This window comes from Mandrillus leucophaeus, unplaced genomic scaffold (genome assembly GCF_000951045.1).
Source record: "Mandrillus leucophaeus isolate KB7577 unplaced genomic scaffold, Mleu.le_1.0 Scaffold4, whole genome shotgun sequence".
Classification (NCBI taxonomy): domain Eukaryota; kingdom Metazoa; phylum Chordata; class Mammalia; order Primates; family Cercopithecidae; genus Mandrillus; species Mandrillus leucophaeus.
This window is the reverse complement of record NW_012104253.1, coordinates 10,757,286-10,784,248: the sequence shown is the minus strand read 5'-3', so window position 1 is coordinate 10,784,248 and position 26,963 is coordinate 10,757,286. Positions and strand designations below refer to the sequence as shown.

General features: G+C 52.0%; 1 protein-coding gene across 1 annotated transcript in view; it reads right to left on the bottom strand.

The window, feature by feature from the left end:
• The window catches only part of ASB2 (ankyrin repeat and SOCS box containing 2), a 42,705-nt gene extending 16,677 nt beyond the window's left edge, over nt 1–26,028 (bottom strand). Inside the window, exons 1-6 of the mRNA XM_011991724.1 lie at nt 25,671–26,028; nt 13,528–13,806; nt 5,893–5,997; nt 3,459–3,625; nt 2,479–2,634; nt 133–378 (exon numbers count right to left, since the gene is read on the bottom strand). Coding sequence (XP_011847114.1) covers nt 133–378; nt 2,479–2,634; nt 3,459–3,625; nt 5,893–5,997; nt 13,528–13,733 — 880 coding nt within the window. The 5' untranslated portion in view covers nt 13,734–13,806; nt 25,671–26,028. The remainder of the gene's footprint in view (nt 1–132; nt 379–2,478; nt 2,635–3,458; nt 3,626–5,892; nt 5,998–13,527; nt 13,807–25,670) is intronic.
• Between the last annotated feature and the right edge of the window lie 935 nt (nt 26,029–26,963).

Genomic DNA, 26,963 nt, shown 5'->3' with positions numbered 1-26,963 from the left:
CTAGAAGGAAACTCACTCCGTCAGTGTGCCCACAAGATGACCCCTAACTCGCCTTCCCTTAGAGCTGACCTCTGACATCCTTCCCGTGTGCCCTTTGGGGACTCTATGACCTAGGGACACTTGGCCACTCACCGTACTTGGCTAAGAACCTTAGGGCCTCCAGCTGCCCACTCTGGGCAGCCACGAACAAGGGGGTGATGCCGTAGGCATTCTTGGATTCCACCTTGGCTCCTCCGTTCACCAGGATCTCCATGACCTCCAGGTCATTGCGAGACACAGACTCGTGCAGAGCGGTCCAGCCGCGGTTGCAGCGGTGGTTGGTGTCTGCGTTGTGCTGCACCAGAATCTTCACTGCCTCCGCGTTCTTGTGCTCACAGGCTGTGCTCAGGGGGAAGCAGGGATGGTCAGCAGGGCCTGGCAGGAACTGGCCAGCAGAGACTGCTTTCATTCACCTGTCCATTCACTCATCCACTCATTCAGCTTTCCACTGCATGTGTATTAAGTTCCAATCTGTGCATTGAACCTGGGATAGACGACTAAAAGTAATACTGATACTAATATCAGCAAGAATACTTGTTGATTCATATATATAGTACTGGTTCTATGCCAGGCTCTCTGTTCTAAGCACATTTTACAGGATTAACTAATGTAATCCTCCCGAATTGCCTTAAAGGATGTAGTGATGTTATCCCCTTTCACAGATAAGGAAGGTGAGGCACAGAGAAGGTAAGTGATTTGCCCAAAGTCACACAGATACTAAGTGGCAGAACTGGAATTCAAACCCAGGTAGTCAGGCTGAAGGTCTCTGTCCCCTGGGATGTCCCAGGATGTCCCTGTGATTTCCCCTTCCAATGGTACCTGCGTCAGTCTTCCACATTACCAACACTGGGAGACTCTTTCTAGATGAGGAGCGGACAGTGTCATCATCCTACTGAAATTCCCCCTGCTCCAGCAAAGGCTACTAATTTAGTTCAGGGTAAAATGCAGGTTGTGAGTACAGCTCTGCAAGTCTTTCCTGACCCGCTCTAACCTCCTTTATAAGCCTCATCTCTCTCTAGACCCCAAACGTGCCCTTGGCTCTGGCCTTAGAGTTCTCACCAGGAGCTGCAGGTGGTATTGGAGTCACCTGGGCACTTGTCCAAATTAACCAGCCCTAGAAGCTTCTCTGTGTGTCAGTGGGAGGAGGAGTGAGGAATGGGTCAGGGAGACTGGCAACAGCAGGAGGAGGGCTGCCTGTGTACTGTTTCAAACAGGACCATAGCCCAAGCCTTCTACCTCTCTAAGCCTTGATTTTCTCACCTGTAAAATGGAGAGAATAAAACCTTCTCGAGCGGATGCTATGGGAGTGAGACTGTGTGTAAGGCATGAGCATGGTGCTTGACACATAGTAGGTGTGCTTGCTAGACCAGGGCCAAGTTCTGGCTGTGGGCTGTCCAGCTTCCTGGGCACTCCCTCTGGACAGCTGAGGTTCCAGGTGATAGCCATGGCGCCCTGGCAGGCACGGATTCCAGGGAAGACACTTCCACAGTGGGTCTGCAGTGGATCCAAAGACCTACTACACAGTTCCTGCTGCCCAAGCTGTTCCAAGCACTGGATAGCAGACACATGGGAAATCAAGGATATCTGTAATTTTTCCAAGTACAAAGGCCTGGTCATTTTTGCAAGACCCCAGCTGATTGCTTCAGCATGTAGGCGTGGACAGGACGTTTAGAATGAAGTGGTTGAGTGCCGTGTGACATCCACCTCCCAGAGTTTAAACCACTGGGGTCCCCCTGCTAGCTGTGTGATCCTGGGCAACCCATTTCATGCCTCGGTGCCTTAGGTCCTCATCTGTGAAAGGGGACACTGGCAGTGCCTACCTCATGTGTAGATGGACATGAGGGTTCCGTAAGAGAACAGTGCCTGGCATATACTAAACACTCGATCAATGCTATTGTGATTCTTTAGATTTTGACTCTGGTACTGCTAGGGCAGCCAACAAATGTCCATGGATGATGTACTGAGTAAGCCAGGAGGCCTTACTTTTCTTAAACAAATGTCCCAGAGGTACATGCTCTCGCACTCCTTCATGCCTTTGCCTGTGCGGTTCTCCCTGCTTGGCCAGCGGGTAATTCCTCCTCTGCGGTTCAGCTCAGGCACCCTCCCTCTGGGTGCCCCTCCCCCATGCTCCCACAATACCCCCTGCCAAGCACTTCACTGCTATCTGTGTGTGGGTGCCTACAGGGCTGGGAGGGTGCACAGGTTGGACTATAGTTTTTCAGCTCCGAGCCCTCAGTGTCCCTCAGCATCCTGGCCCATGGGAGGCAGTTGGAAAATGTTGGTAAAATGCATGCAGGAATGAATGATTCAGTTACATAAATTGTGAATTTGAGCAGGGCCACATTGGGGGTTATGCACTTATGGGAGCAACATTCCCTGTTGCCCACCCACCTTCTGGATTCTTCCTCAGGAAAGCCCACTCCGGGGTGGGGACCTCACCTTTGTAGAGCGGTGTCTCTCGGGATTTGTTAGAGATGTCCGGCTCTGCTCCTGCCTGGAGAAGTGACAGGAGACAGTCCAGGTGGCCCCTGCACGTTGCCAAGTAAACAGCTGTTTCCTCCTGCAGGGTGCGCTGGTCGATGGTCCCTGGGTACGCTAGGGAGGGCCCACCGGGAAATTCACGTAGGAAGAAGATACTCGATCCCGCAACACAGAGGCTTTCCAGATTGCCTCCCAATTTCAGGAACAATCTATGACATCCTCTGAAATTTACCAACTACAGACTGTATTCATCTGGCCCTTTCACAGGGCCATTTTAGCTTCCTGGTTGTACAAGTCCATGCTCAGATGCCACGTCCTCTGAGAAGCCTTCCCTAATTGAGCCCCTCCCTCTTCTAATACTCCTGTCCTTCCCTCGAACTCACGCCAGCCATTGCTGGAAACCCGCTGTTACATGCTGTGGTTTCTTGGAGTGTGGGGGACCGTTTGGGGTCTGTGCTGCTTCAGGGCAGAGGTGACACCTGCCTGCAGGACTTGTCCTTCTAATCCTGGCTCAGCACAAAGACAGGGCTCAGAGAGGAGGCATGGCTGGCCCAGGGCCCCACAGCAGGTGGGGGATAGCCTTGGCCGGGTACAGGCACAGCTGCAGTATTTTTCATACCAAATCAGCCCCTGGGACATTCTGGAACAAGTTGGCAGCAGCTCTCCTAAAAGTCAGCCCTCCCTCATTCCTTTTCTAGGAATTAGGCTCTCCTGTCCTCAGAGGCCTGGAGAGGTGGCAGCAGGGGGTGTCTGTCAGGGGGTGGAGACAACTCTTCTCCCCTCTCCTAACTCTGTGACTAACTGACAAACGAAGGTGACAGCCTTGCCTGTCCTTCTCATCAAGGTGGTTGTGGGCAAAGAACATGAAGCCCCAGGAGCAGCAGCCCTTCCCCCAGTCCCTTTCCCACCTCTTGCCACATCCAGAGCCCAACCCTCACCTCGCTGCAGGACCTTCAGGCAGCCTAGCTGGCCATAGTACGCGGCCTCGTGCAGCGGTAGCCAGCCCTCCTTGTTGGGCTCTGCGAGATTCTTCCCTTCCTTGATCATGGTCTTCAAGGCGTCTTCATCGCCATTCTTGATGGCCTTTATCAAGGGATCCACAGGCCTGCGAGAGCAAGGAGTGGGTCAGTCCTCAAGGTCAGGCCAAGGCCAGACCAGGGGTCCTCTCTCCCAGGGAGTGCTGGCAGTGGGGTCACTCGGTCCTCATCCCCGCTGGTTCTAGGATGAGCACTCAGCCCCCTGCAGCCCGGTGGCTGCAAGAGGATTGGGGGACCCCTTAATCCCTGTGGCTTTCTATGGCTGCAGTAAATGTCATACCAAGACCCTTTTTACCAAGAGGATTCAGGCACACAGTGCCAGCCTCCTAAGGGGTGGCTAATCACCCACATGCCAGGCACTTGTGAGAATTAAATGCTTTCCCTGAGTATAGCGCTCTAATGTTTACCAGGCATGCCCACCTCGAGGGCCCCTCTTAACCCTGAGCGTCTCTCTGGGGTCTTCCAACTCCTCACCTTGCCCCGTCACTTATTCCCACTCCCAGGACATCCAGCTGCAGAAAAAAAATTACTGGAAGGATTAATGAATTTGAAGCTTTCACAATTTAATACTTTTGAATGTCAAAAAGACTTCAGGGCTAAAGTGAAGCCATTCCTTGCTTGGCTTGTTAAAGTCCCTTTGTTCATTCATTGCTTCCTTCCTTCCTTCATTCATTCATTCACTGAGCTCCCTGCCCCATCCTTGGAGAGTCCATGAGAACCACGATGGCTGTGGCTCTCTGATCCACTTTTGGGGAGGGTTCTGCATCAATAGTCCCATTTCCCAGATGGAGAAGGTGAGGCTGGAGGCAAGCCTCATTCCCAGGACCCCCACGCCATGTTGGGCTAGGATGGGCTCTGGGGGTCTCTGCCACCAGCCCCTGCACCCTCCCAGCCACTTCCTCTAGCGTGAGCAGCACTTCTTCCTGCTCTCAGGCTCTCTGGTTATTAATAGCATCAGAGCACAGATGCCGGTGTAGCAACAGACCCAGCAAGGACGATGGGAAACTGACCAGATAAGTCCTGAAGTCCCCATCAACACTGTCACTGCCACCTTCACAAGTTCCACTTAGGAGCAGCCAGAGCAGCCCCTGCCAGCATCAGGAAAAGCCCAGTGGGGGTATGTGCCCCCCTTTTCCTGGAGGGTCTTCAATGGGACCCCAGCTGAAGTGGAAGGGAGGAGGGCTGGCTTTTCTCGTGGCCTTGGTGAGCAGGACGCGGTGCAGTGTCATGAGAACACTTTCAGGACCTGCCGCCCAGCTTAGGTCTCTCCAGCTGTGATGCAAGGACCCTGGAGCTCTTAGCCCACACATTCACAGCTTCTCTGTGACCTCAGACACAGTCTCTGCCCTGTGGGTCGGGGAGGGTGCTGGGGGTGTCAGGCCATCAGAAATAAGCTGGATGGGACCCTAGAGGTCACGTTGCCGTGTCCTACAGAGAAGGGAGACTCAGAGGAGCCAGCGACTCTCAGGCAGTCATGTGGGAGGTGGCAGTAGCTGAGACCAGCACTGGGTTTCCCTTTTCCAGATTGTCAACCACTCCACACACCCACCACACCAAGGAAGTGGAGGGCGGCAGGATTTGAAAAAGGCTGGGAAGGAGAAAGAAAATACTGACCAATTGCCTCCTCCCTTCTCTACAACGTAACTGAGTGAGGAAATGCGGTTCCAGTGATGGGCCCCTCTTTAGCTTTTGGCTGCTTCCGGGGTCACTATTCCAGCAGTACAGAGAGGGGAGGGAGGCAGAATTATTTTCTAAGGAACCCATTAGCCCTGCCCCCTGGTGCCAGGCAAACAGAACCCCTGCAGCTTAGATTAGTTCTGGATTTTAGCACCTGGCACTTCACAAACAAGGACAACAAAACAAAACAAAGGCTGTGGGTGTGGGCATTTTGGATGGACCCAGAGTGATGGCATGGAGGAAAGTGAGACTGGGACAAACAGAAGGGTGCAGCCAACTCATCAAGGTCAACTCCAAGCTCTTCTGGGCCTCAGGGGTGCTAAGGCCATCTCCCCAATTTCCCTCGTGCTGGGTCCCCAGTTTCAGAGCCCCATGGGGCTCCTCCAGCACTCAGGTCCCGTGCTGGGGGCATCTGAGGGAGGATCACCAGCATGCCTGGCTGGCAGTTCCTTGAGGACCAAAGTCTGTGGCCACCAAGCGCAGCTCAGCAGGAGCAGCGGGGCCCCAAGGGGACGCCCCTAGAAGGGGCTTGCACGGCAGGTGCCTCCATAGTGCCCTCTGCCCTCCTGGGGGCTGTGGGCTTGCTTCCCACCCTCCCTACCATCCCAATTAGGGGAGTGAACTTGGATGGTCCTGGGGCCAGACAGGAGTCACTTACGCCAGCTGGGAGGTCTGGAACAAGCTGCTGCTGTATTTCTGCATGACCCCTTGGAACAAGCCCATCGGGGCCCGGGCCGGCGAGCTCTCAGGAGGTGCAGTGGACCTGGAGGGTGCAGAGCAGGAGTGAAAGAGGGAAAAGTACTCTGCATAGGAGAAGCGGGTCATGGCTTCAGGCAGGAACGAGGATGGAGGGAGAGCCGGGGAGGGACTGACTGACAGACAGACACAGGGCTCTGAACCAAAGCAGATGGCTGGGTCCTCTCTGTGTGCTGGACACAGCTGCTGTGTCTCCGGATTATTTTTGGCCCTTGGAGGAAGCCCTGGGAGATTTAAATGACCATATAAGACAACAATGAGGTTAACCTCACCCCACCCCCTCGTCCCCCTCCCCAGCCAACCACGAGAGAGGCAGATAGGAAGCAAGGTGACATTCTTCACCCAGGAGGATGTGAGCCACGGACGGCAGGTCGGCAGGTCCCCGGATGAAAGGGGCTCAGGCTCACCGCTGGCCAGGCAGATCCCTGCAGGGCTGGATGAGAGATTCATGGGGAAGCAGAGGATAGGGGAGCAAAGCTGAGAAACCAAGCTGTGCCTGTGGCCCCCACGCCCACCTGCCAGCCCTTCATTAGGGGATCTTGTCCCAGGGGTGGGAGCAGACACTATAGTAACCTCTATAGTGTTACTATAGGATGCACGAGGAAGGGTGTCAGAACCAGGGCTGCAGCCAGGCAGACACAGGTTCACATCCAGGCTCTGGCACTCCTTGGCGGTGTGACATGGGACAGGTTGACCTTCTCTGTGCCTTAGTCCCCCCATCTGCAAGGTGGCATGAAAAGAACCTGTGCTCGATGGCCGATGAGGCCTGAGTAAGCGAATTGTGTGAGGAGCTTAGTGGGGTGTAAGGCACAGAGGGCGTTCCACACGTGCTAACTATTCATTTTATCATGCTTTTGCCTCTATGGCCTCAGTTTTCCCACCCCACCAGGCTCTTGTGAGAGTGGAAGAGCTGGAAGGAGGTGGGATGGCCACTCCACAAATCTGAGTTGGCCTGAGGTTGTCGTGAAAACAGGGTATGTGGCCCCTACTGACCCCACCCCCAGTAGGTCAGGCCTGGCGCTCTCGACACCCTAGTGGCCCTGGCCTTTCACCACACTCTTCTGGGGGGGACTGTGGGGGCACTCTGCTACTAGTGACTCACAGCCTGCGGGGCATGGGGTAATTATGACCCTGAGAAGCACCCACACTCTTTCTGGTCGGGCCAGAGCCTACAGATTCTGTGGGTGCCCCGGCAAGGCCAGGGTCTGGTAGAGAGGAGCAAGGGTAGTGGGAGGAGGGGAACCTGCTCACTCCTCTGCTTCAACCTCTCAGGGCTGGCTGCAGGCCTGGCTGCCTTCCTCATGCTCGCCGCCGTCACTCCCTCCCGCCTTCCTTCTCCCATCCCCTGCTCCTGGTCTTCTACTGACCCACATTGGGGCACATGCCCTCATTTATCCGCATCCATTGACTGTAGATGGGGGTGCCTTTTACAGATGCAGACATGGAGGCTGTGAGAGGGGACGTAACTGCACAGGGTCACCTGCAGTGGGGCAGCGAGTGGAGCAGAGGTTCAGACCGCCACTGTCTGCCCAGCTCCTGATGACACCCTGTCCTCTGAAGGCCTGGCCTCTTCCTGCCTTTTCATCCTTTCTCTAGCTCTCCGACCTCCACACCGACTGGCCCTGTGACTTTGAACAAGCCCCATCCCCTCTCTGTGCCTCAGTTTCCTTATTTGCAAAATGGAGAAGTGGGACCAGGACCAGACTGGGGATGTCCTCACTGCTTCTGTAGCTGTGGAGACTCAGTGTCCAACAGATCCCAGAGCCAAGGCCCCTCCTTAGCCCTAACAGCTGCTGGGTTCAGTGTCCTCTGCATTAGTGCCTGGTCCTGAGAAGGAGAGAGAGCCGGGCAGATGGAGGCAGCCTGGGCCCAGGCTCACCTCGGCTGTCTCCAGCCCTGTCGTCTTGATGAGGCCCTGGGCTTCCACCTCCCAGGATCCTTGGGTCGCAGCCCCCCTCATGCTTAGTGCATGCGCGGCCTCTGATTACCTGCCATTGTTAGAATGTTTTTAGCAGGATAATAAAGCACTGGGGGGAAAAGCCCACTGCACCGTCCTAAATGAGGACCTGTCTCTGCATAGTAATAGCAGCAGCAGTGATGGCCGGGATATTGAGGCTGATGGACGTGGAGGGAGACGGTGATGATGACAATTTCTGACAACTGTGCAGGGCAAATGTTCACAAAGGCATGCTGAGCCTCTCCTCATTTCCATCCTCCTGCCACCATTGATGGAAGTAGTGGGTGTGCTGTTCCCATTTTGCAGATGAGGAAACAGACAAACTGAGTTGCCTTCAACAAAGATTTCCCAGCTCTGGCTCGGTCCCAGAGCCCAGCTCTGTGTAGCGATGCAGCTCATTAAGATATATCTTTCTGTGGATCCTGAGGATGTTTGGAAGCCAGCAGGGAGGGAGACAAGGCCACACACAGCCATAGAGTCACGGAGGACAGGGTGAGATCAAGGCAGAAGGGCTCATTCTGGGAGCACTGGGACTGGGGTGCGTCCACTGGCTTTGGAGCTGGCGACTGGGCAAGGCGACTGATCAGAGTTACTGAGCCGTGAGTCTCAGGGCTGGTTGGGGAGCCAGGGCCCCTGGCTGGGTTTCATGCGCTTGCCAATCAAGGCTGGAGGCCCCATTTCACCTCGGGCCCCAAGCAGGGGAATTACCAACAGAGCAAAACTCCTGGGCTGAGTCATCAGAGGCGAGAGGAGCCTGGCCTCGGCAGGATGTGGGTACAGGTCATGCCCTGGAAGAGCCCCAGGTAGGGCCTCTGTCCTTTGCGTGTCACTGGGCAGGTTCTGGGGAGAGTGTGTCACCATCACCTGACCCTGGAGTCCAGCTTATCATGAATTCAGGCACAGTCAGGCTCAGTGAGAGCAGAGAATGGACTGGGAGGACAGTGCTCCTAGTCGCTCGGTGAGTCAACGGATGGCTGCTCTGTCTGAGTTAGTAAGAAGCCCAGGTCAGCCCCAGGGAGGCAGCGATTGGGCTGGGCCTGGCTGAATGCAGGGGCAAGTAGGCACCTTAATAGAGGAGGAAGCTAACAAAATCGAGATTCCACCCCACGCCCGCCACTGTGCCATGAGAGTCCACCCCATGCCTGCTACTGTGCCAGGCTCTCTGTTCTCTCACCAGAGCCTCACGGCAACCCACATCAAGCCCAGATGTCAAGAGTATTAGCACACAGGCACTTGATACATTTAAGTAAATAAAACAAAACAAACAAAAGTCTTTGAAGGATTAAAACTCCGTATGGCAATCTTGGTATTGTGTGTTTGTGGACCAAGATCTCATACTCCTGGAGAGCCAGTCCCCTGCCCTCTTAGGTAGAGAGAAGAGCTCATAGCATGTAACTGACCCCCACCCTGGTTCCTGCACGGTCTCTGGAATCGGCCTCCCATCCATGAGGTTTCTGCTTCTCCCTCACCCACCAGCCAGTCCATCCTTTCTGGGCTGACCAGAGAAGAATCACATGTGGAGGAGAACATGAATTCCAAGCTGCTGTGACTCTGCCTTCCTATCCATAGCTGCGATTCATTGAGCACTTGTTATAACAGGCACATTGCGCCAAGCATCTCATTTAATTCCCCAGTCACTTGGTGAAGGAGATGTAATTGGCTTCCTTTGCAAATGAGGGAACTGAGGCTCAAAGAGGCCTGCTTCCTCTAGTCTGCTTGACGAACTCCTATTCATCCTGCAGAGCCTACTTCCTTGACTAAGTGAATTGACCTTTTGTAGTGTCCCTTTGTAACTCAGCAAGCTGTGCTCTCCCTGCTGTGTCATCAGGTAGTTCTGGGCCTTCACCCTCAGTAGACTGTGATCTTAGGAAGAGCAGGGCCCAGCCCTGATTCACAACTTGGCATATCATAAGTGCACAGTAAGTGTGGGTGGCTTGATGTGAATTGTTTGAAGCTGTGCACACATCAGCCTCAGCCAGTTCCTGCTTCATGTTTTCCTCATTTGTCTTCTCAGAAATGTATCTTAAATAAAATGCGGAAGTTTAAAGATTATGAAGACCCAGCTTCCTGGACTCATTCTGACTGGTCCATTCATGGAAACCTTGGGCTCTGCACTTCATGGGTTCGAGGACCGCACTTCTCCGTGGAACAGGAAGCTAGGTCTGTCTCTTTGGGCTCCCTCGGGGGACCAAAGCTTGGCAAATGATCCTCATTTGATTCTCATCACATTCTGTCCCTTACATTGAGGTGGGACAGCAGCAAACTGGGAAATGGTTTTCAACAGAATTCTGTTTTCTTCGGGGTACTGATCTGACTTTCATTTCTAAGATCCCAAAGACTCAGTGGACTCCATTTTGGTCACAATATAATAATGACCAATTACATTGCCAGAGCATTTTATTGGTTTCAAAGGTATTTATTTGTTTAAAAACATTTATTAGGTAGCTACAATGATCCAGGCTCTAAGCTGGGCTCTGGAGATTAAAAAATAAACAAATAAATAAACAATATCAGCTCAGCTCTCTGTCCCCAAGGAGGTCACAGTCTAGTTGGGAACACTCTCAGGAGGGCGTCCCAGGAAGACCCGAGAAGCTTGTCTGTGAAGCAGAGGCCGTCATGAGGTTGGTGCTGGAGCACTCCGACAGGGCCAGGGAGGTCCACACCAGCTGCAAGATGTGGGGAGGTCCACACCAGCTGCAAGATGTGGGAAGCTCCAACACCCACCTCATCGTATTTGCTTTTCGCAGGAATACTGCAAGGGGAGCACAGCACATTTTCGCTGTTGCTATTGTAGAGATGAGGCCATTGGGGCTCAGATAGGGCTAGCAACTCACCTAAGGTTGCACAGCCAGTGATAGAGGAAGAATTTGAATCTCTAGACCTACTTCTCTTTCCACTCTGCTGCCTTTTCATCTATTCCTTTACTCACCCATTCACTCGTTCACAGATAGCCATGTGGTGCCTGCCACAGGTCAGACACAGCACTTCACTGGAAGCATCGGTTAATGGCAGAAGCAGACAAATAAATAAGAATTGTAAGTCAAGGTCAAGGCCACAAGGAAACAACCATGAGAGCAAGTAAGAGGTGAAAAACCAGTTGGCCTGGGACAGTGGTCAGGGCAGGACTGGCTGAGGTGATGCTTAATCTCAGACCCAAAGATGAGAAGAAGCTGCCATGTGGATTGCCTGGGGACAAGGATGACATCCTGTTGCTAAACTTGCTGTGGATTTATTTGGACAGATAAAAGTGAACAAGGACTGTCTCGGGTCCTGCACCCACTATATTGCGTGTCTGGGTGTGACAGCACACGTGCGTGTGTGCTGTGTGAATTTGGGGACCCTGGGCCTCTGTGAGTAGGAGACGGACGTAATGAGGTCAAAACCTCACCTCAAGATGGGGTAGGGGAAGGAAACAGAGGCCTTCACAGCATCAGCAGAGCCTGGCGAAGTGTCTGAACTTCAGAGCGGGACAGATTTTGGTTCCATGCCTGGCCCTGCTGTGGGCATGTTTTGTCGTCTGTAAAATGAACACAGAAGCACCCACTTTGGGTGGCTTTTGTAAACATTAACTGAATGAATGTGTGGCAGGCACATGGGAGGTGCTCAATGTGCATTTGGGGGGAGGAGAATTGCATTAAACACTCTATCTAAGGGCTTTTTCTTCCCAGCAGGACCCAAGCCCAGCCTCCTTCCAGAAGCGAAGGTGCAGAAGCGAACCTAGGAGGTTTCAGGTCACTCCTACAGTAAGAAAATGCAGGTGGACCCTCCTCTGCTATATTGCTTGTGGGGCTGGACCTCAGATGACGGCTGCTTGACCTGGGAGAAATGGTCTCAGTTCTCCAGGAGAGCTTTTTCCGCAGGAAGTTAAATAAATGTTCATGGCCCAGGGTGGGCCTCCATTTCCTTACCCACCGGATGAAGGCAGAGTCAGGGTCTGGAGGCCGAGGGCCCACTTTGTTCTAATGTTTCCAAGCATCCCTGGGACTCCTGAGGGGGCTCCTATGCTGGGGAGAAGGCTGCAGACACCTGGGGGGACGTGCTGGCTTCATGCAGCAGGCCGTCTTCAGAGGGAGGATGCCCTATCTTTATCTGACCCCCTCCTGAGAAAGAGGAACTTGTGGTCTGTCTTTGGCTGAACCAGCCAGAACAGGAACCAGGGCCACTTTGAGCACCAGCCGAGATGAACCCAGTCCTTGGCTTCAGGTTTCTGTTTTTCAGATTGGGTTTCAGAATGGAACGCCCTCGGGGGAGCTTAGTAACCTGGAGTCTTCGTACTCATTCCAGCTGCCCGCCTTCCCTTTTAAAAGGGGCTCCTCAGCTCTGGGCCTCCGCCCAGCCAGCCTGACAGAGATGGTCCAGCCTTGGTAAGGGCAAAGTCACTTAGGGGACAGGGCTGAGATGCACCATCACCCACCTTCATCCCCTGTCAACTGTGACTGCGCATCGGAAAAAGTCTGTTTATTGTTGTTGTTATTTGAGAAGGAAGCTGAGGTTTTGAGAGGTTAAGTGACTTGCCTGAGGTCACGCAGGGAGCTAGCTGGCTGCTGTACACAATGAGATTTGTGGCCCATCAACACAATTGTCACAGCAATTCCCATGCCCTGCCATTCATGCCCAAACACATTTGACCTTGGCTGGGGGTGGTGGGGAGCAAAAGCAATTTTATGGCTTATATAGGTCTTTTCCAAATGCATTTTAAGGTCAGTTACCACTCTGCTTCATCATCTCTCTAGCTCCCACCTCCTACAAAGAAGGTGTCTTCTAGATCTGCACCGTCTAATAAGGTAGTCACTGGCCATATGTGGCTGGGGAGGGCTTGAAATGTGGTGGGTCTGAATCAAGATGCGCTGTGAGTGTAAAATACACACTGGATTTCAAAGACTTGTTGGACAAAAAGAAATGGTAACAATCTCATTCATAATTTTATATTGATGGAAATACAAATATATTGGTGAAAATGGTGATATTTCAGATGTGAAATACCAATGAAAATTAATTTCACCTGTTTCTCTTTACTTTTTAAATGTGACTATTGGAACCTTTAAAATTGCATCCATGCATTGCAGTTGCGGCTGGTGTCATATTTGGATGGCGCTGCTTTAGAAAGTCCTGTGACTGAGAGGATGAGGTGGTGCTGAGAAGGGGGAGCCAGAAGAAGGAGACAGGATGGCCCTGTGGGCAGACATCCCTTGCTCACCAGACATGTTTTTCAAGGGAGGCTGCGCTGCAAGATAGGGAGCCAGGCAGCTCCGATCTCTGCAGCATTATCTACTGGCTGTGTGATCTTGGGCCTGTTTTTCAGCCCTGAGCTTCAGTTTCCTCTTCTAAACGGGTCTATAACCCAGAGCCCGCTGAGAGGGTTCCTAAGCGGATGAAAGGAGGCAGAGTGTGTGTAGCACCCACTGCAGTACCTGGCACAGCCAGAGCTCAGTCAGTTCAGACAACAAATGTAAATCAGAAAGGTGCAAAAGGCAACCTAGAGACCAGGATACCTTGGTTTTGGATGAACAGCATTTGGGATCTGCAGTCTGTGGATGTCCTGGATGGCCCCACTCCCCTCATCAGCCTCGCCTTGCTCACCTGGTCCATGGGTAGAAATGGGCAGGTTGGCGGTTGGCACATGCAGACACGGTGGCCTCAGCAGTGGTTGGACCCCTTGTCTTGTCCGCTAGGCTCTGCTCGATGGCCATCTGCACCAGTTCCTCCTCGCTCAGGCTGCTGTACAGGCTGTACTCCTCCTGCCCAATGGTACACTGGCTGCCCCGAGTGCTGATCTGCGTGGCCATCCTCCTCCACCTCTCACCCTGGCCTCCAGAACAGACACCCAGTGGGGAGGAGGGAACAGCAAATCAGAAAACCCTGTGAGGAAACCAAAACCACCCTGGTCATGAACAGTTTTGCAGGATAGCTATGTTTACCCACAGGGAAGGGTGTGCATTTCACTGACAATAATTCATTTTAAAATTCATTCATTTGGTCACATGACCCACCCAACCACTTGTCCATCTATATATCCATCCATCCACTCATCTCTTCATTTACCCACCAACCCATCTCACCATCCATCCATTTATTCATCCTCCCACACATCCATCTACCCACCGACCTATATATTATCTACCTTCCCATCCATCCATCCCTCTATCCATATATTCAACTATCCAACCACCCATTCAACTGCCCTCCATCTATCCTCCTATCCGTCCATCTCTCTACTCATCTGACCATTTATCTGTCATTCTCTCATCATCACTACTCATCATTCATCCATCCATTCATCTTTCTATCCATCCAACCATCCATCCAACTGTCCTCCCATCCCTCCATTATCCTGTCTATCCACCCAGCCATCCATTTATTCATGCATCATCACATCCACCCACCATACATTCATCTAGCCAATCATCCACTCATCCATTGTTTATTTTTCCATTCCAGATAACCTATTTATCCATGTATTTATGCATACATTAACTAAAAGGTCACTCGTCGAGCACCCACTTTGTGTCAGGCACTCTTCTAAGCACTGAGGATACAACGATGATTCCAACAGACAAAAATCCTTGCCCTCATGGAGCTTACACAGGATTGCATACCAGTTACCAAGAGCATAGATCCTGGCATTTCTCCATTTCTTTTCACTGTGGCCAGCCTGAGAATACCAGAGATGAATCAGACACAGACCCATTACTTGAAATCACACGATCTAGTTAAAATCAGTCATTAAAATAATGTTCCATGTTAATTCCAGTGACTCTTTTCTTAAAAATGCCTCAAAGAGTAATGGACTCCAGTCGGGTGCCAACTGCTCTAAGAAAATGAAGTGGAATCAACTAAGCTTGATTTTTGTTCTGGCTGGCTGACTCACACTGTGTGGGTCAACGGTTCTTGGTCCTGGCTGAACGTTGAATCACATGGCCCTCTACAAAATACCCTGAATACCAGTGCATTACTTTGATTTGTTCAGCAAATATTCACTCCCTTTCCCTAAAGGCAGATCTTTCCCCACCCTTCCCTATTGATATGGACCTCAAGTCTGCATGATTTGCCCTGGCCTATGAGTGCTGATGGACACGCGTCAAGGAGACACATGACAAGTGTGTGCACTGGGGTTTGCTCTTGCTCCTCTGCCATCACCAAGAGAAGAGCTTCCCACTGGAGCTTGCTGCCCCTCAGCCTCGGCCCCAGAGAGAACCCACCTGGGCACCTGAGCCCAACGTCCTCAGAGGAGCCTTCTCCTTCAAGGCCCAGGGAAAGTGCCCTCTTCTGGGAAGCCTACCCAGATCCTTGTGGGAAGAGGAACTTCTCCTGCGCTGTGGTCAGTAGTTCATGGGTGGACTTGACCCTGCATCCTCTTTCCAAGGCCAGCACCTTATGTGAGGAGGTCAAAGTTCACTGCATGGCTGGCCAAACAGCTCCCTTTTCATAGGGTGTGGCAGATCCTGCAGATGGTCCTCCCCAACGGCCATTTCCCCCATCTTCCCTGATAGCAGAACCTGACTTTGTCTAGGCAACAGGGTGCCCTGTCCCATGGATGAGTTATGACTGCTTCAAGCCAGGTGGGACAATCTCACCGCCTCAGCCAGTGATTAGTCCAGGGGTGGGAATATAGCCTAGTTTTATCCAAAGAGTTATAACAGAAAGTCTGCTGGGGTGCGGCTACAGAAGACTTTCCTTTCTAATAAAAGAGAGAGTAGTGAACAAAATGACTCCTTGCCCCAACCTCTGCTTTGTGCTTGGAGGACTTGATGCCTGGAGTGGCAGCAGCCATCTCGTGACCATGAGGGGGACAGTGAATGACAGGTTGATACAATGAGTTTGGCATAATGAGTAATAGTTTTTCTGGATCCCTCATTATGTTGCAGAACTGCTGAACCAATGCTGGTTCTGCCCACCCTAGCCTCCTTGTTAGGTACTGAAGATCCTTGTGGTTTAGCCAATGTTAGTTGGGTTTTGTCTTATAGACAGTTAAAATCGTCTTAACAGATGGCTCTCAGGCCTGGCTGAGAGTCTTGAAAACATATCAAGGCCCTGGTTCAGCCCTGTATCAATGAACTCAAAGCCTCAGGGCTGGGACCCAGGCACTGCAATGCTAGAGGCTTCTCTGGTGATATTAGTGTGTGGCCAGGGTTGAGAACCACACTGCTCAATGAGATTAATATGTCAGGTGGCCACTCTGTGGTCCACACTAAGGGAGGGAAAGGGTCATGACCTCATAATCATTTTATGCCTGATACTTGGAGTACTGTTATTTACAGCAGCAGCAGTTTTACTTATTGTCAAAGGATCCCAGGACAGGGAACTGAGGGACTTGGGTTTCTGTCCCAAGTCAGCCGTGAGCACCTCTCTTCCTCTCTTGCGTCCTCATTTTTTCCATCTGTTAAATGGCAGGGTAGAGCAGAGCCTGTCCTCTGGCACTCTGGTACTGGCAGGAGGTACCTGTGCAGCTGGGTGGAGCCCCATCTCCGGCTGACCCAGGTCTGTCTTCCCACCCCTTCGCTGCATCTGTGTGGCTGGGGTCCCTGCCAGGTCTGAGTTGGCCTAGGTCTGCCTTCAGAGGGGTGGGGAATGGGCTTTGCCCAATGAGGTATGACACACTCCTCTTCTCTAGAGCTGGTTTGGCTTGACATACCCCACCGCCTGGTGCAAGGGAGGGGCTCAGTGCACATGGTGCTAAACTAGCAGGAAGTGCTGGTGCCCAGGACCTGGCCTGGCATCCTGGTGCCACCATCTAAAGGTGTCTGCTCAAAGCCAGGGCACAAGGGGGAAGAGCACTGCACTAAGAGTCATAGGCTGAGCTATAATTGCCATGCTAATGCCAAAGTGCTTTGTGACCTCGGCTAAGTCCCTGTCCCACTCTGGGCTTCAGTTTTCTCATTGCAAAAGGAGGATTTGGCGCTGGAAGGTTTCCGCAGATTTTTCGGTTCTGAAGAGTCGGCAACTCAGTGAGATGTTTGGTTTGGCTCTGTGCTATTAAACCTTAAACTCTCTGTCCCTGGGGATCCCCTATGGCCATGTCGATGAAAACACCTTAGCATTGGCCAAGGGGGAACAGAAAACCGGGGAGAGTGGAGGGATCTCGAATCTGGAGGTCAGGATCCCTAAGTCTACTTTCAGTTCTGCAACTTACTAGCTGTATGATCTGAGGCAAGTCACTTCCCCTTTTCTGGGCCTCAGTTCCTTTATCAATAAAAATGGGAACGAGACAAGCTTCTTCGCTATGCTATAGAAGCATATGTGAGCTAAGATGTGTAGGCGGCTTGTAAGGGGTAACATGATTTTTTATGAGGACCCCTCATCATCTCCAGGCAGCTGCTGGCCCTGCAGCCTGGTGTGGGCCAGAGACTCATAGACAGCACGCGGCTGCAGTGGCCCTTCCCTGACCACATCAGGGAAGGCCCTGCCCTGACCACGTGGCTTCCTGGAGGCGAAGGCAGCCAGGTAATGGTCACCCAGAATCACCAATCTCGCAGCTCATTCCAGACTCACCAGGCCCTTCCCAAGCCTCTCCCATGGGTTGACACCACTCAGAGACTTTACATTGGCCAATTATCCATGTCATTACCCTCACACAGTCCTGGAAAGTAGGAAGCTTTTTCACTGAATTAATTCCTCGACAGCCCCTCTCCTTCCAAAAGGACCTTGATGTTCCTACATTATTTGTCCCATTTTACAGATGAGGCAGGTAAAGCTTAGAGGGGGAGGTGAGGGGTTTATAGGAGGACAGACAGTTAGAAAGCTGGGATTCAAAGCCTGATCTTCCAACCTCAAATCCAATGCTCCTTCTGGCAATTCTAGGAACACTGACCCAAGCAACTGGTACACACATGGGTTTGGAGTAGACCCGCCCTCATCCAGCTGCAGCCAGCTATCCTCCCAGCTGCCCAGCACCCCCTGGCCTATATCTGTGCCCTGGGCACCACACCAGCCTCTTTGCCTCCTGCATGGAAGGTACATGCAGGAGGAGGAGAAGGGCTTAACCTTGACAGGACCTTGAGAAGGTCTACTCCTTGGACTACCTGCTATGGGCCTGTCTCCCTAGAAACTCCAGAGACTTCTGAGGAGCAGGACTATGTCACACTTGTAACCCCAGGACCTAACTCAAGGCTGGGAACACAATAGATATTTAATAAATGCTAGATGGACAAGTGAATGAATGACAGGACCACAACAGTGCTCAAACCCTTGGAAGCACAGCTGTTATGGAGTTTACTTGAGAGAGAGGGCCTCTGCCTTTGAGGAGGCAAATTTCCCACCCCACTGTGGACCCACATATATCTCTTGCTTTTCCCACGGAGGTCCTCAGCCTTCAGGGGTTCTTGGGTAAGTTACCCATCTTTAGTTGCCTCACGCATAAAGTGGAGATATTAGCAAGTGTTATTATGGGGTTGGTGGTAGAGTCAAAAGGGCTCACATGTGTACAGGTTCAGCTGTGGGTCTGGCTGTAAGTGTGCAATGGGTCTGGCTGTTAGTAAGTGTGCAATGCATGGGCTGCTTCAGGACAGGAAACTCCCCGTCCCTGAAGTGATGCAATCGTAGGCTGGTGACAACTGTCAGGGATGCTATGGTAGCATCTGCTGGGGGACAGGTGGTGCTGCTCAGCCCTAGCGTGAGGGGGAGGTTATGAAGCAGTGGGTGGAGCCAGCTTGACTCAGTTCACACCCCAGCTTTGCTGGTTGTTAGCCGGGAGAGCCCCCGGAATAGTAGTTTCTCCATCTGTAAAATGGACATAGTCAGAGCACCTATTTCTTGGGAGAGGGCAATGATTCGGGTGATGCCTTGCCCCTCTTTGGACCTCAGTTTCCCCTTGTCATGAAGATGCTGCCCAGCTTGATTTCTGAGGCCTCTGCCTGGGGGTTGGGCGGCCTTCTGGGCCTAAGTCTTGGAGGGAGGCCAGCAGCCTCAAGGGACACTCTGGGAGGCCGACTGGAATCAAAAATAGCCCTTTCCCAAGGAAAGCAGGAGTCTAATGGGCCCTGCCCAGCCAAGCCAGGGGCCTGCAGAGGGAGGGGCTAGTCCAAGGCCAGTGCGGAGCAGGGGAGGCCTGGCCCCCTAGGGCCTTCAAGAGTGCCTCTTCTGCCCTCTTTGCAGCACCCCAAACATTGGTTCTTGAGGAGCCCCACCTTTCCCCAGGTGACAACTGTAAAGTGGCCGTGACAGGGTTACTTAGGTTAATCCACGTAAATTACTTGGGTAAATCCACTCAGAGCAGTGCCTGCTTCATTCAGAGCCGGTGCTCTTCTAAGTTGGGCCTTAGTCTCCACATCTGTGAAATGGGAAAAGAGGCACGGACCCTGGCAGGGCTATAGTGAGGATCAACATCACATTTGAAAAGTGGTCCTTTTCTTCCTAGTACCTTCCCCTCTCTACCAACCCAGGTTTGCAGGCAGCCAGGGTCTGCCCAGGAACTGGCAGTGGATGGGGTGGGTCTATGCGGTTGTTTGAGGGGCTGGGGTGGAAGGTGGTCACTCTCCAGATGTCTTAGCAGAAAACTGGGGCTAGAGGAAGCACAGCTGGGAGGGCAGGGCCAAGAAGGAGGCTGGCAGCCATCCTCCACCACACCAAGCTCCACCAGAGGCTTGGGTCATGCCAGGGGCTTGGGTCAGGCGTGTGAGGCTGCACAAGCCATTTGGCATCCTTGGCTGTGTTTGTGGATGGAATTACTCGTCAGCCTACCCTGCCCTGAAGGTGCCCTTCCAGAAACACCTCGAGCATCTCCTCTACCAGGAAGCCTCCCTGATGGCTGACAGTCCTCTGCTGCCTCCAAGGGCCCCCTTCACATTCTACTGCTTGGACTGCCTGCTATGGGCCTGTCTCTCTAGAAAGTCCAGAAACTTCTGAGAAGCAGGACTATGTTGCACTCATGTTGTAACCCCAGGAACTAACCCAAAGCCAGGTACACAATAGGTATTGAATAAATGCTGGACGGACAGGTGAATGAACCATAGGATCATGACAGTGTTTCAAACCCTTGGAAGCACAGCTGTCATCGAGAAGTTTACTGCACAGTGGTAGACGGTGGCACGGCCCCAGTGCCCCACTGTCTATACTCAGCCCTAGCTCTGCCACCTCCTGGCCGTGTGATGGGGAGCAGGTTACTCGGTGCCTCACTTTACTCATCTATAAAAGGAAGATAATAATGGCATCCGGCCTATGGAGGTGTTGTCAGGCGAAATGAGGTGACAAGGATAAATGTGGAGCACCTGGCAGGCACACAGCCGGTGGCCCCTAGAAATCTGCTCGTGTTATTCCACAGGTCCCAAGAGGCTGCGATTCTCTGCCATGACCCCAGAAAGTGGGGTCTAAACCTGTTCCTGCTGGGAGGATGCTACCTGAAACTCGTGCCCAGCTGGCGGTTGTCTAGGAGGCTCCATCCAAGGGATTGGGATTCCCACAAGCTATCTTCCATTTAACAAGACTGAGAGTGAAAGTGAAAATGAGTCCCGAGCCCAGCCTTCACGTGACAGCTGTGGTCAAAAGCTGCCGCTGTGACTGTCAGCTCCCCAGGCTGTGCGCAGAGCCTGCTGAGTGGCCCCAAGGGTCAATCATGGGGCTGGAGCTTGGGGAGGAAGGGGAGCTCCACGCCCTGCCCCGAAGCCAGCCTGGGTGGTGGATGGATTCTGCTCACTCCTTTCAAATTCCCCACTCTCCAGGAACCCTCCTGTCCCCCTGCCCTCTCTGCTCACATCATCTGCTACCCTAGACTTTGGAAGCTTGAATTTCTGCACGAGGTGACTGCCGACAAATGACAAGAGTGGCCATTTCATGAGCACTTAATTCATTTAACAGTGTTGGGCACAGAGCAAGTGCTGCGTGAGTATTTTGGTTAGGGTTCACTTGTACCTTTTAGGTTTAGCTCTTATGCAAAGCCTGCAGTTCAGATCCACGTGTCAACCTCAGGTCACTACATCCAACTGCAGCAGGTATGGGGAGAATCCGAACCACAACGCCTTCCCTTGCAGTGAATTTCTCTCTCAGCTTTGTTTTTAGTTTGAACCACATCATAAATCTATGATAAGGGTATTCTTGTTCCTATTCTATAGACGAGGAAATTGAGGCACGCTGAGGGAGAAAGTGACAAGGAAGAGACTAGAGGCTACATCTGATTTTACACCAAATTTTCATCCCACACAATGAATAGCAACCTCTGGATGTTTTTCAAGATTTGAGTGAAGTCCAGAATCAAACTGAAGACTGTGTGTGTGTGTGTGTGTGTGTATTCATATTCAAAAAGACTACATACACGCTACATGTATTATATATAATAATATACACATAATAATTTATTATATATTAATATAACATATAATTTAGAATATATTATATATAACATATAATTATATATAATATTAATAATATATAAGTATGATTAATATAATCATATATTATATAATAAAATACATATAATATACACACTCTCTATAAATGTACTCCAAAAGCTTCAGGGTCTCCCAAGTATCACATGACCCTTACCTGAGGCAATCCTAAAACTTGGCTGCTTGGGCTAGCCTGGGGACACATGAGGAGTGGGGAATTAACCGGGCTGTTACTTGGCACCCAGGGCACTCGACCTCCTTCCTGGCAATGCTCTCTCCTTCTGCCGAAACTGATCTCTCTGATCTGCCTTTCCCCCCAGGATCCAGAGTGGTCCTAGGAAACCCAAGGAAATGCTTCCAGCTGGGGGCCTCGGGGGTGTAGGACATTGTTCTCTCCCCTTCCCGGGTCCTATTGTTTTAAAACCTAATCAATAAAAATTGAGCTGGTGCCTGTGGGTCCTTGTCCTGCTTCCATCCAAGCCACTTTCACAGGTTGCCTCATTTTACTTTTTCAGTACCAGGGAGAAGAGTGGTCTTCCCACGGTGCAGAGGAGGAGACTAAGGCCTGGAATGTATGTGGTACAGAGGTTGAGACCACGCCAGCCTGCCCCGTCTTCATCAGGCCCTCTGACACAATATTAAGGGCCATGGCAAGGAGTCAGTTCCTCTGTGACCCCAAACCTCATCCCTGTGGAGGTTTCCTCTCTGCTCTGGCTAAGACATGGTCTAACCTTGGTAAGGAAGGGGGAATGGAATCCCAGCCACCTTGCCCTTGACCCCCATGAGTGGCCAAGTCATAGCCAGGGTGGGCCTTTGGCTGTGGGGGCAGTGCTCTCAAGCCTCCGGCTGCCCTGGCGCCTGGTGTCTAGGGCCTCACAGCTGCTAGGACTTTGAGCCTTTGCTTGGACCCACACCATCAGCTAAGGAAAGCACCCACAAAGGCTAAGCTTCCAGTTTACCCCTGGCCACCACCACCACTGGCTCTGTCATCTCAGACCTTTTGATGCTGATTTCAAGCTCCCGGCTCTCGAGTCAGGGCCTTGTGGCTTCCAAGGCTGGACTGAGGCCGCTGGAGGGAACTCAAGAGGTGCGCTCAGGGCTGCAGGCCCAGCTAACTCCACAAAACAAGGCTCTTCTCCCCTCTGTACGGAGTGGGGGTTTGACTGCCCCTACATCACCCCGTAGGAGGTGACAACCAGGGATTTGAACCTGTCCAAAGCTGGCTCTGCTCCCACGCCAGCAGACACTCTGTGCCCATTGTATAGAGGAGGAGACTGAGGCTCCATCTCAAATGGAGCGCCTCTTGCTGACCCAAATCTGGGTGAATCTCTCCCGAATAGTCTAAGACCCTAATGAAAAGTCTTGGTAGTTTATTTACTTATTGATGTACATTGACGATGCCACTACATAAAGAAAGCAAGAATGACGGTGAGAGGAAGAGAGGGAAGAAGGAAAAATTCAGGAGAAACCTCCCGTTTTTATGTGGAAAGTGCTCTGTTGCAATGATGAGCATCCATTCTGCACAGGCCCAGATGCCCACTACCTGCGGCAGTGTCAACACCACCAGCTAAGAAAAGCACCCACAAAGGCCAAGCTTCCAGTTTACTTCTTTGGGTCCCTGAGCTATTGATTCTCTAGGCCCACGGGTCACCTTCTTCTCTACTTCCTGAGTGAAGGGCCCTTCTGCTGCCTCCTGGCCCTGCCAGAGGCTGGCCCCTCCCCGCATCTGTGTGGCTCAGACACTCACAGCTCAGGACACAGGACTCCAGGTCCCTGACCCATATTCTGCCTGGGCTCTACAAATGCCAGGCTCTGTCATCTGTGCCAGTGACTGGAGGTGGGGGTGACAGGGGTGGATGGGGCTGGTCAGTCCACCTCTGAGCCTCCCCAGCACCCCAGTCCTAGTGCAGCCCACCTAGCCCTGTTCTGTCCCTTGGGCACCCAAAGACAGTGAACCCTCACCTTGGTTCCTTAGTGGCACAACACATGGGGGTTCTGTGGCTCTAACTCCAGGCAGCAGAGCGGGAAGGCTTGGGCAGGACAGGGGGAATCCTCCATAGCCCTCCTTCACCTGCAGGGCTGGCTGGAAATCTTTTAAGCTAGATCTCACCCAAATCGGCGAGGTGCTTTTTCCTTTTTTCATCCTCTCTCCTCTGAGTTCCCCTGACTCTGCCTTTATTTAAATCTTTCTCTTCTCTTGTCTCTGCTTTCCTCTCTCCTTTTTTACTCCTCTATGTCCCATTCTTTAAAACAGGCAGTTTAGGAATCAATTTACTTTTATTTCAGCACCACCTCCCCAAAACATTGCTCTCAACCACAAAGCTCTTAATAACTTCATTCATATTCCTGGGCATTAATTATTCCAAAAGATGGTGCTAAGGAAAGAGAACCACAGACACAAGCCACTCTTGTGACAGCCGCCTCCTGTGGGCAGACTGACCCTCTGCAGCGCAGAAATGGAAGGACACTGGGCGGACCCAGAGATATTTTTGTGCCTCCTTTGGGAAGACTCTTTGGATCTAGCCTGTCCACAATATACGGGCACCTTATGATGCCTTGACCGTGCCAGCGACATTTCCCCTGGGTGCACGATGGTCCTGTTTACCACTGCCACAGCACCTCGAGAGGCCACAGGACACTGTGGCTTTGAATGTGGACCTTGCAGACCAAGAGGTCAGATTCCTGACTCCAACACTTAACGGCCGCCCAGCTTTACCCAAGACATTTAAGCTCTCATAACCTGTTTCCAGACCTGAAAATGGGAGTAACAATCACCTGTAACTCATGGCAGCCTTGACAGAGGTCAATGAGAGAAACCTGCACACATGCTTGGGTTAGTGTTCAACGAATGCTTGCTGGTATGGCCTGTGTTGTCACTGTAAGGTCATGGTGGCTGGATTATACAGCGTCCCCTACCCCTACCACCACAAGGCACTCATGACCCGGCCTGTTTGTGCAAGAACAGATGATGCAAACTACCATGGCGCCCAGTGGAGCCGCTGCCAGCTTCTTCTGGGGACACTGTGCAGCACATGGGCCTGCCATCAGCTGTCAGGACCCGTCCAACTGTTTTGGAAGTGCCTCCAGCGTCTGCCACTGGTTGCCTCATGGTGCTTCTGCCCAGGCAGAGTTCAGGGCTGTGGCAGGGGTGCTGGCCCCAGCTGGATCTGTCTGTGCCCCTCGGAGCCCCCTCAAGCCCTCACCTCACGAAACAAGCTTATCTTTAGAAGAGCACTCCTGTCCTGTGCAGGGGCTCAGCTTCTGCCCTGCTTCATGCCCTCCTCATTTACCTGCCCTCCCTCGGAGTCACCAGCCTCCTTGTCTCCTCATTCCAGTTCATACCCCTGGCTTCCCGAAGAGCCACCGAAGTCAAATCTCACATCCTCCAAGGGAAATGGGCCACTGAAATGAAAATGATTCTCCACCTAGAGGCACCAGAAACCAAGTAATGTTTCTGGGCCTCCAATTCTGGGGCCTGAGATGCGAACACATGGGTGGCAGTGTAGGTGCCTGGCTGTGTCCCGTCATATCCCGGATGCTCAATGCGTGTGGCTATGTGTCTGCTCAAAAGCTCTCAGGAAGTGTTCCAACTTCTTGCTTGGCCTGGAAGCAACTGCCTCTCCCTCTGGCCTCCCCTTCCAGCCTCACCCCCATTTTTCACGTGCAGGACCCTTTGCCAGAGCCACATTTCACTTTCTACCATCGCCCCAGGTCCCTTGACTTCCCTGCCTTTGCCCAAGCTGCTCCTCCAACTAGAGGTCTCTGGTTCCACCCTGAGGCATCCCACCTATCCTTTCAAAGGCCATGGCCTCCTTAAATGCACACGCACACATGGTATTCTTGCATCCCTGCATTCCAAAGCTTTGTTAGATCTCACATAAATAACATTCCTCCATTTCCTCTCCTAACCCCGAACAGTTGAAAGCAGAGCCCATGGCACCTTGGTTGCTATGGTCTCCCACAATACTGTGCATGCCTAGGCACTCTGCAACAGTTACATTAAATTAACTCCCACTCATGAAAACCTCTATCTGTGCGCCTGACCTGAAAGCATTTCTGAAAGTCATTCGTCTGACAGATATTGCCCAAGACCTACGGACCCAACAATAGCATCATTGATAACTCCTCTTGCATTTCCATTTTTAGAAGTGCACAGCAGAGTGATATTCTGAGCGAGAGTCCTCCAGAAGAATGGGTAAGTACGTGCAAATTGCTGAGCCTCTGTTCATTGCATCCAAAATGAAAGTCACCAGCATGCTGTATAACTCAAGAAAATACGAGAGAGAGGGAAAAGCAACATCACAGTTTGACTACAAGAGGTTTCCAGTAAGTACTGCAGCTGAAAATCCCAGCCAGCCAAACAACCTTTTGCAAGATCTATATAAGAAAGTTGAAAGCATGCGTTACCTGTTAGGCTCTGAAACAAGGCTACAATTCAGGGGTAATACAAAGGATTTTCTTGAGAGTGTCTGAATTCAGAACATGCTCCCCGAGTTTTCCTTCTGCCCTGGCCCCAAGCTTCTGGCTGCTCTGCCCGGCAGTTCTGAAACGCTCTCCTTTGAAGCAGGGAGTTTATTTTGGGGCCACCGCATGACCAACGTTGACAAGCCAAACTATAAGATGTTATGCATCTCAGATTTCCTGTTTGGAGGTTGCACCGAGGAAGCTGCGATCCTGCCTTCCATTCCTCTGGGTGCATCGAATACAGACTCTCACTTCAGAGAGGATCCTGGAGCTTTGGCCCTCACGTGATGTCATCATTTGTGATCCTTGACATGGAGGCCATATATGGGTATGTTTCTGGAACTACCCAGGAGGGAGCCAAACAGGAGAGAGATGCAGTGGGTCAGAGACAGAGGCAGGGAAAGAGGATGAGGAGACCCAGAGTTGGGAGACAAAGAGTGAGGAGCAGGGGAGGAGGAAGAAAGGGGAAGAGGAGAAGAAAAGGCAACAAAGGAGGGAAGGCAAGACGGCAGGAAGGAGGAGGATGGAGTGAAAGAGGAGGGAAGTGGGGGAGAGAGGAGATGAAGGAGTTGATGTAAAAGGGCTTTGGAGAAATCAAGGTTCGGTGCTGAACTTGTGGCAGCATTTGGGGATACCAGGTGTCTGGCTGCTGGATACTGTGGGGTGGGGCTGGGGATACAAAGGGCCAAGGTACAAATGAGCCAACAAACAGAGAGGCATGCGGGCAAGCCCTGGGCAGAGATACACAGCAGAAGGGAGCCCTTCCTCCTGGTCTAGGGAAGAATGTCCCATTTCTGGAATAGGTCGAATGTCAAAGACAACACACACACAGCCATACGCACTGAGCGTCTGGGATGTGATGGGACTCAGCCAGGCACCTACGCTCCCACCTGTGTATTCACATCTCACGCCTCAGGGTTGGGGGTCCAGAAACATGACTTGGTCTGTTCCTCTATGTGGAGAATCGTTTTCATTTCAGTGGCCCATTCCCCTTGGAGGATGTGGGATTTATGACAGCCACAGCATGATTTCTCACCAATTAAAACTCAGGAAACCTCAGGATGCCTTTACATGCACTTCGAATATTCCACAAGGAAATACATCTCAGTATACAAGGTGCCATGGGGTTGGGTCAAGGTTCTGGAAGTATGACTGGTGCTAAAGACAGGAGGGACACTAGTGGTCCCCAGGCAGTCCCCCAGCTTCCCTGGTACCTGCCAAGTTGCTCATCACCCC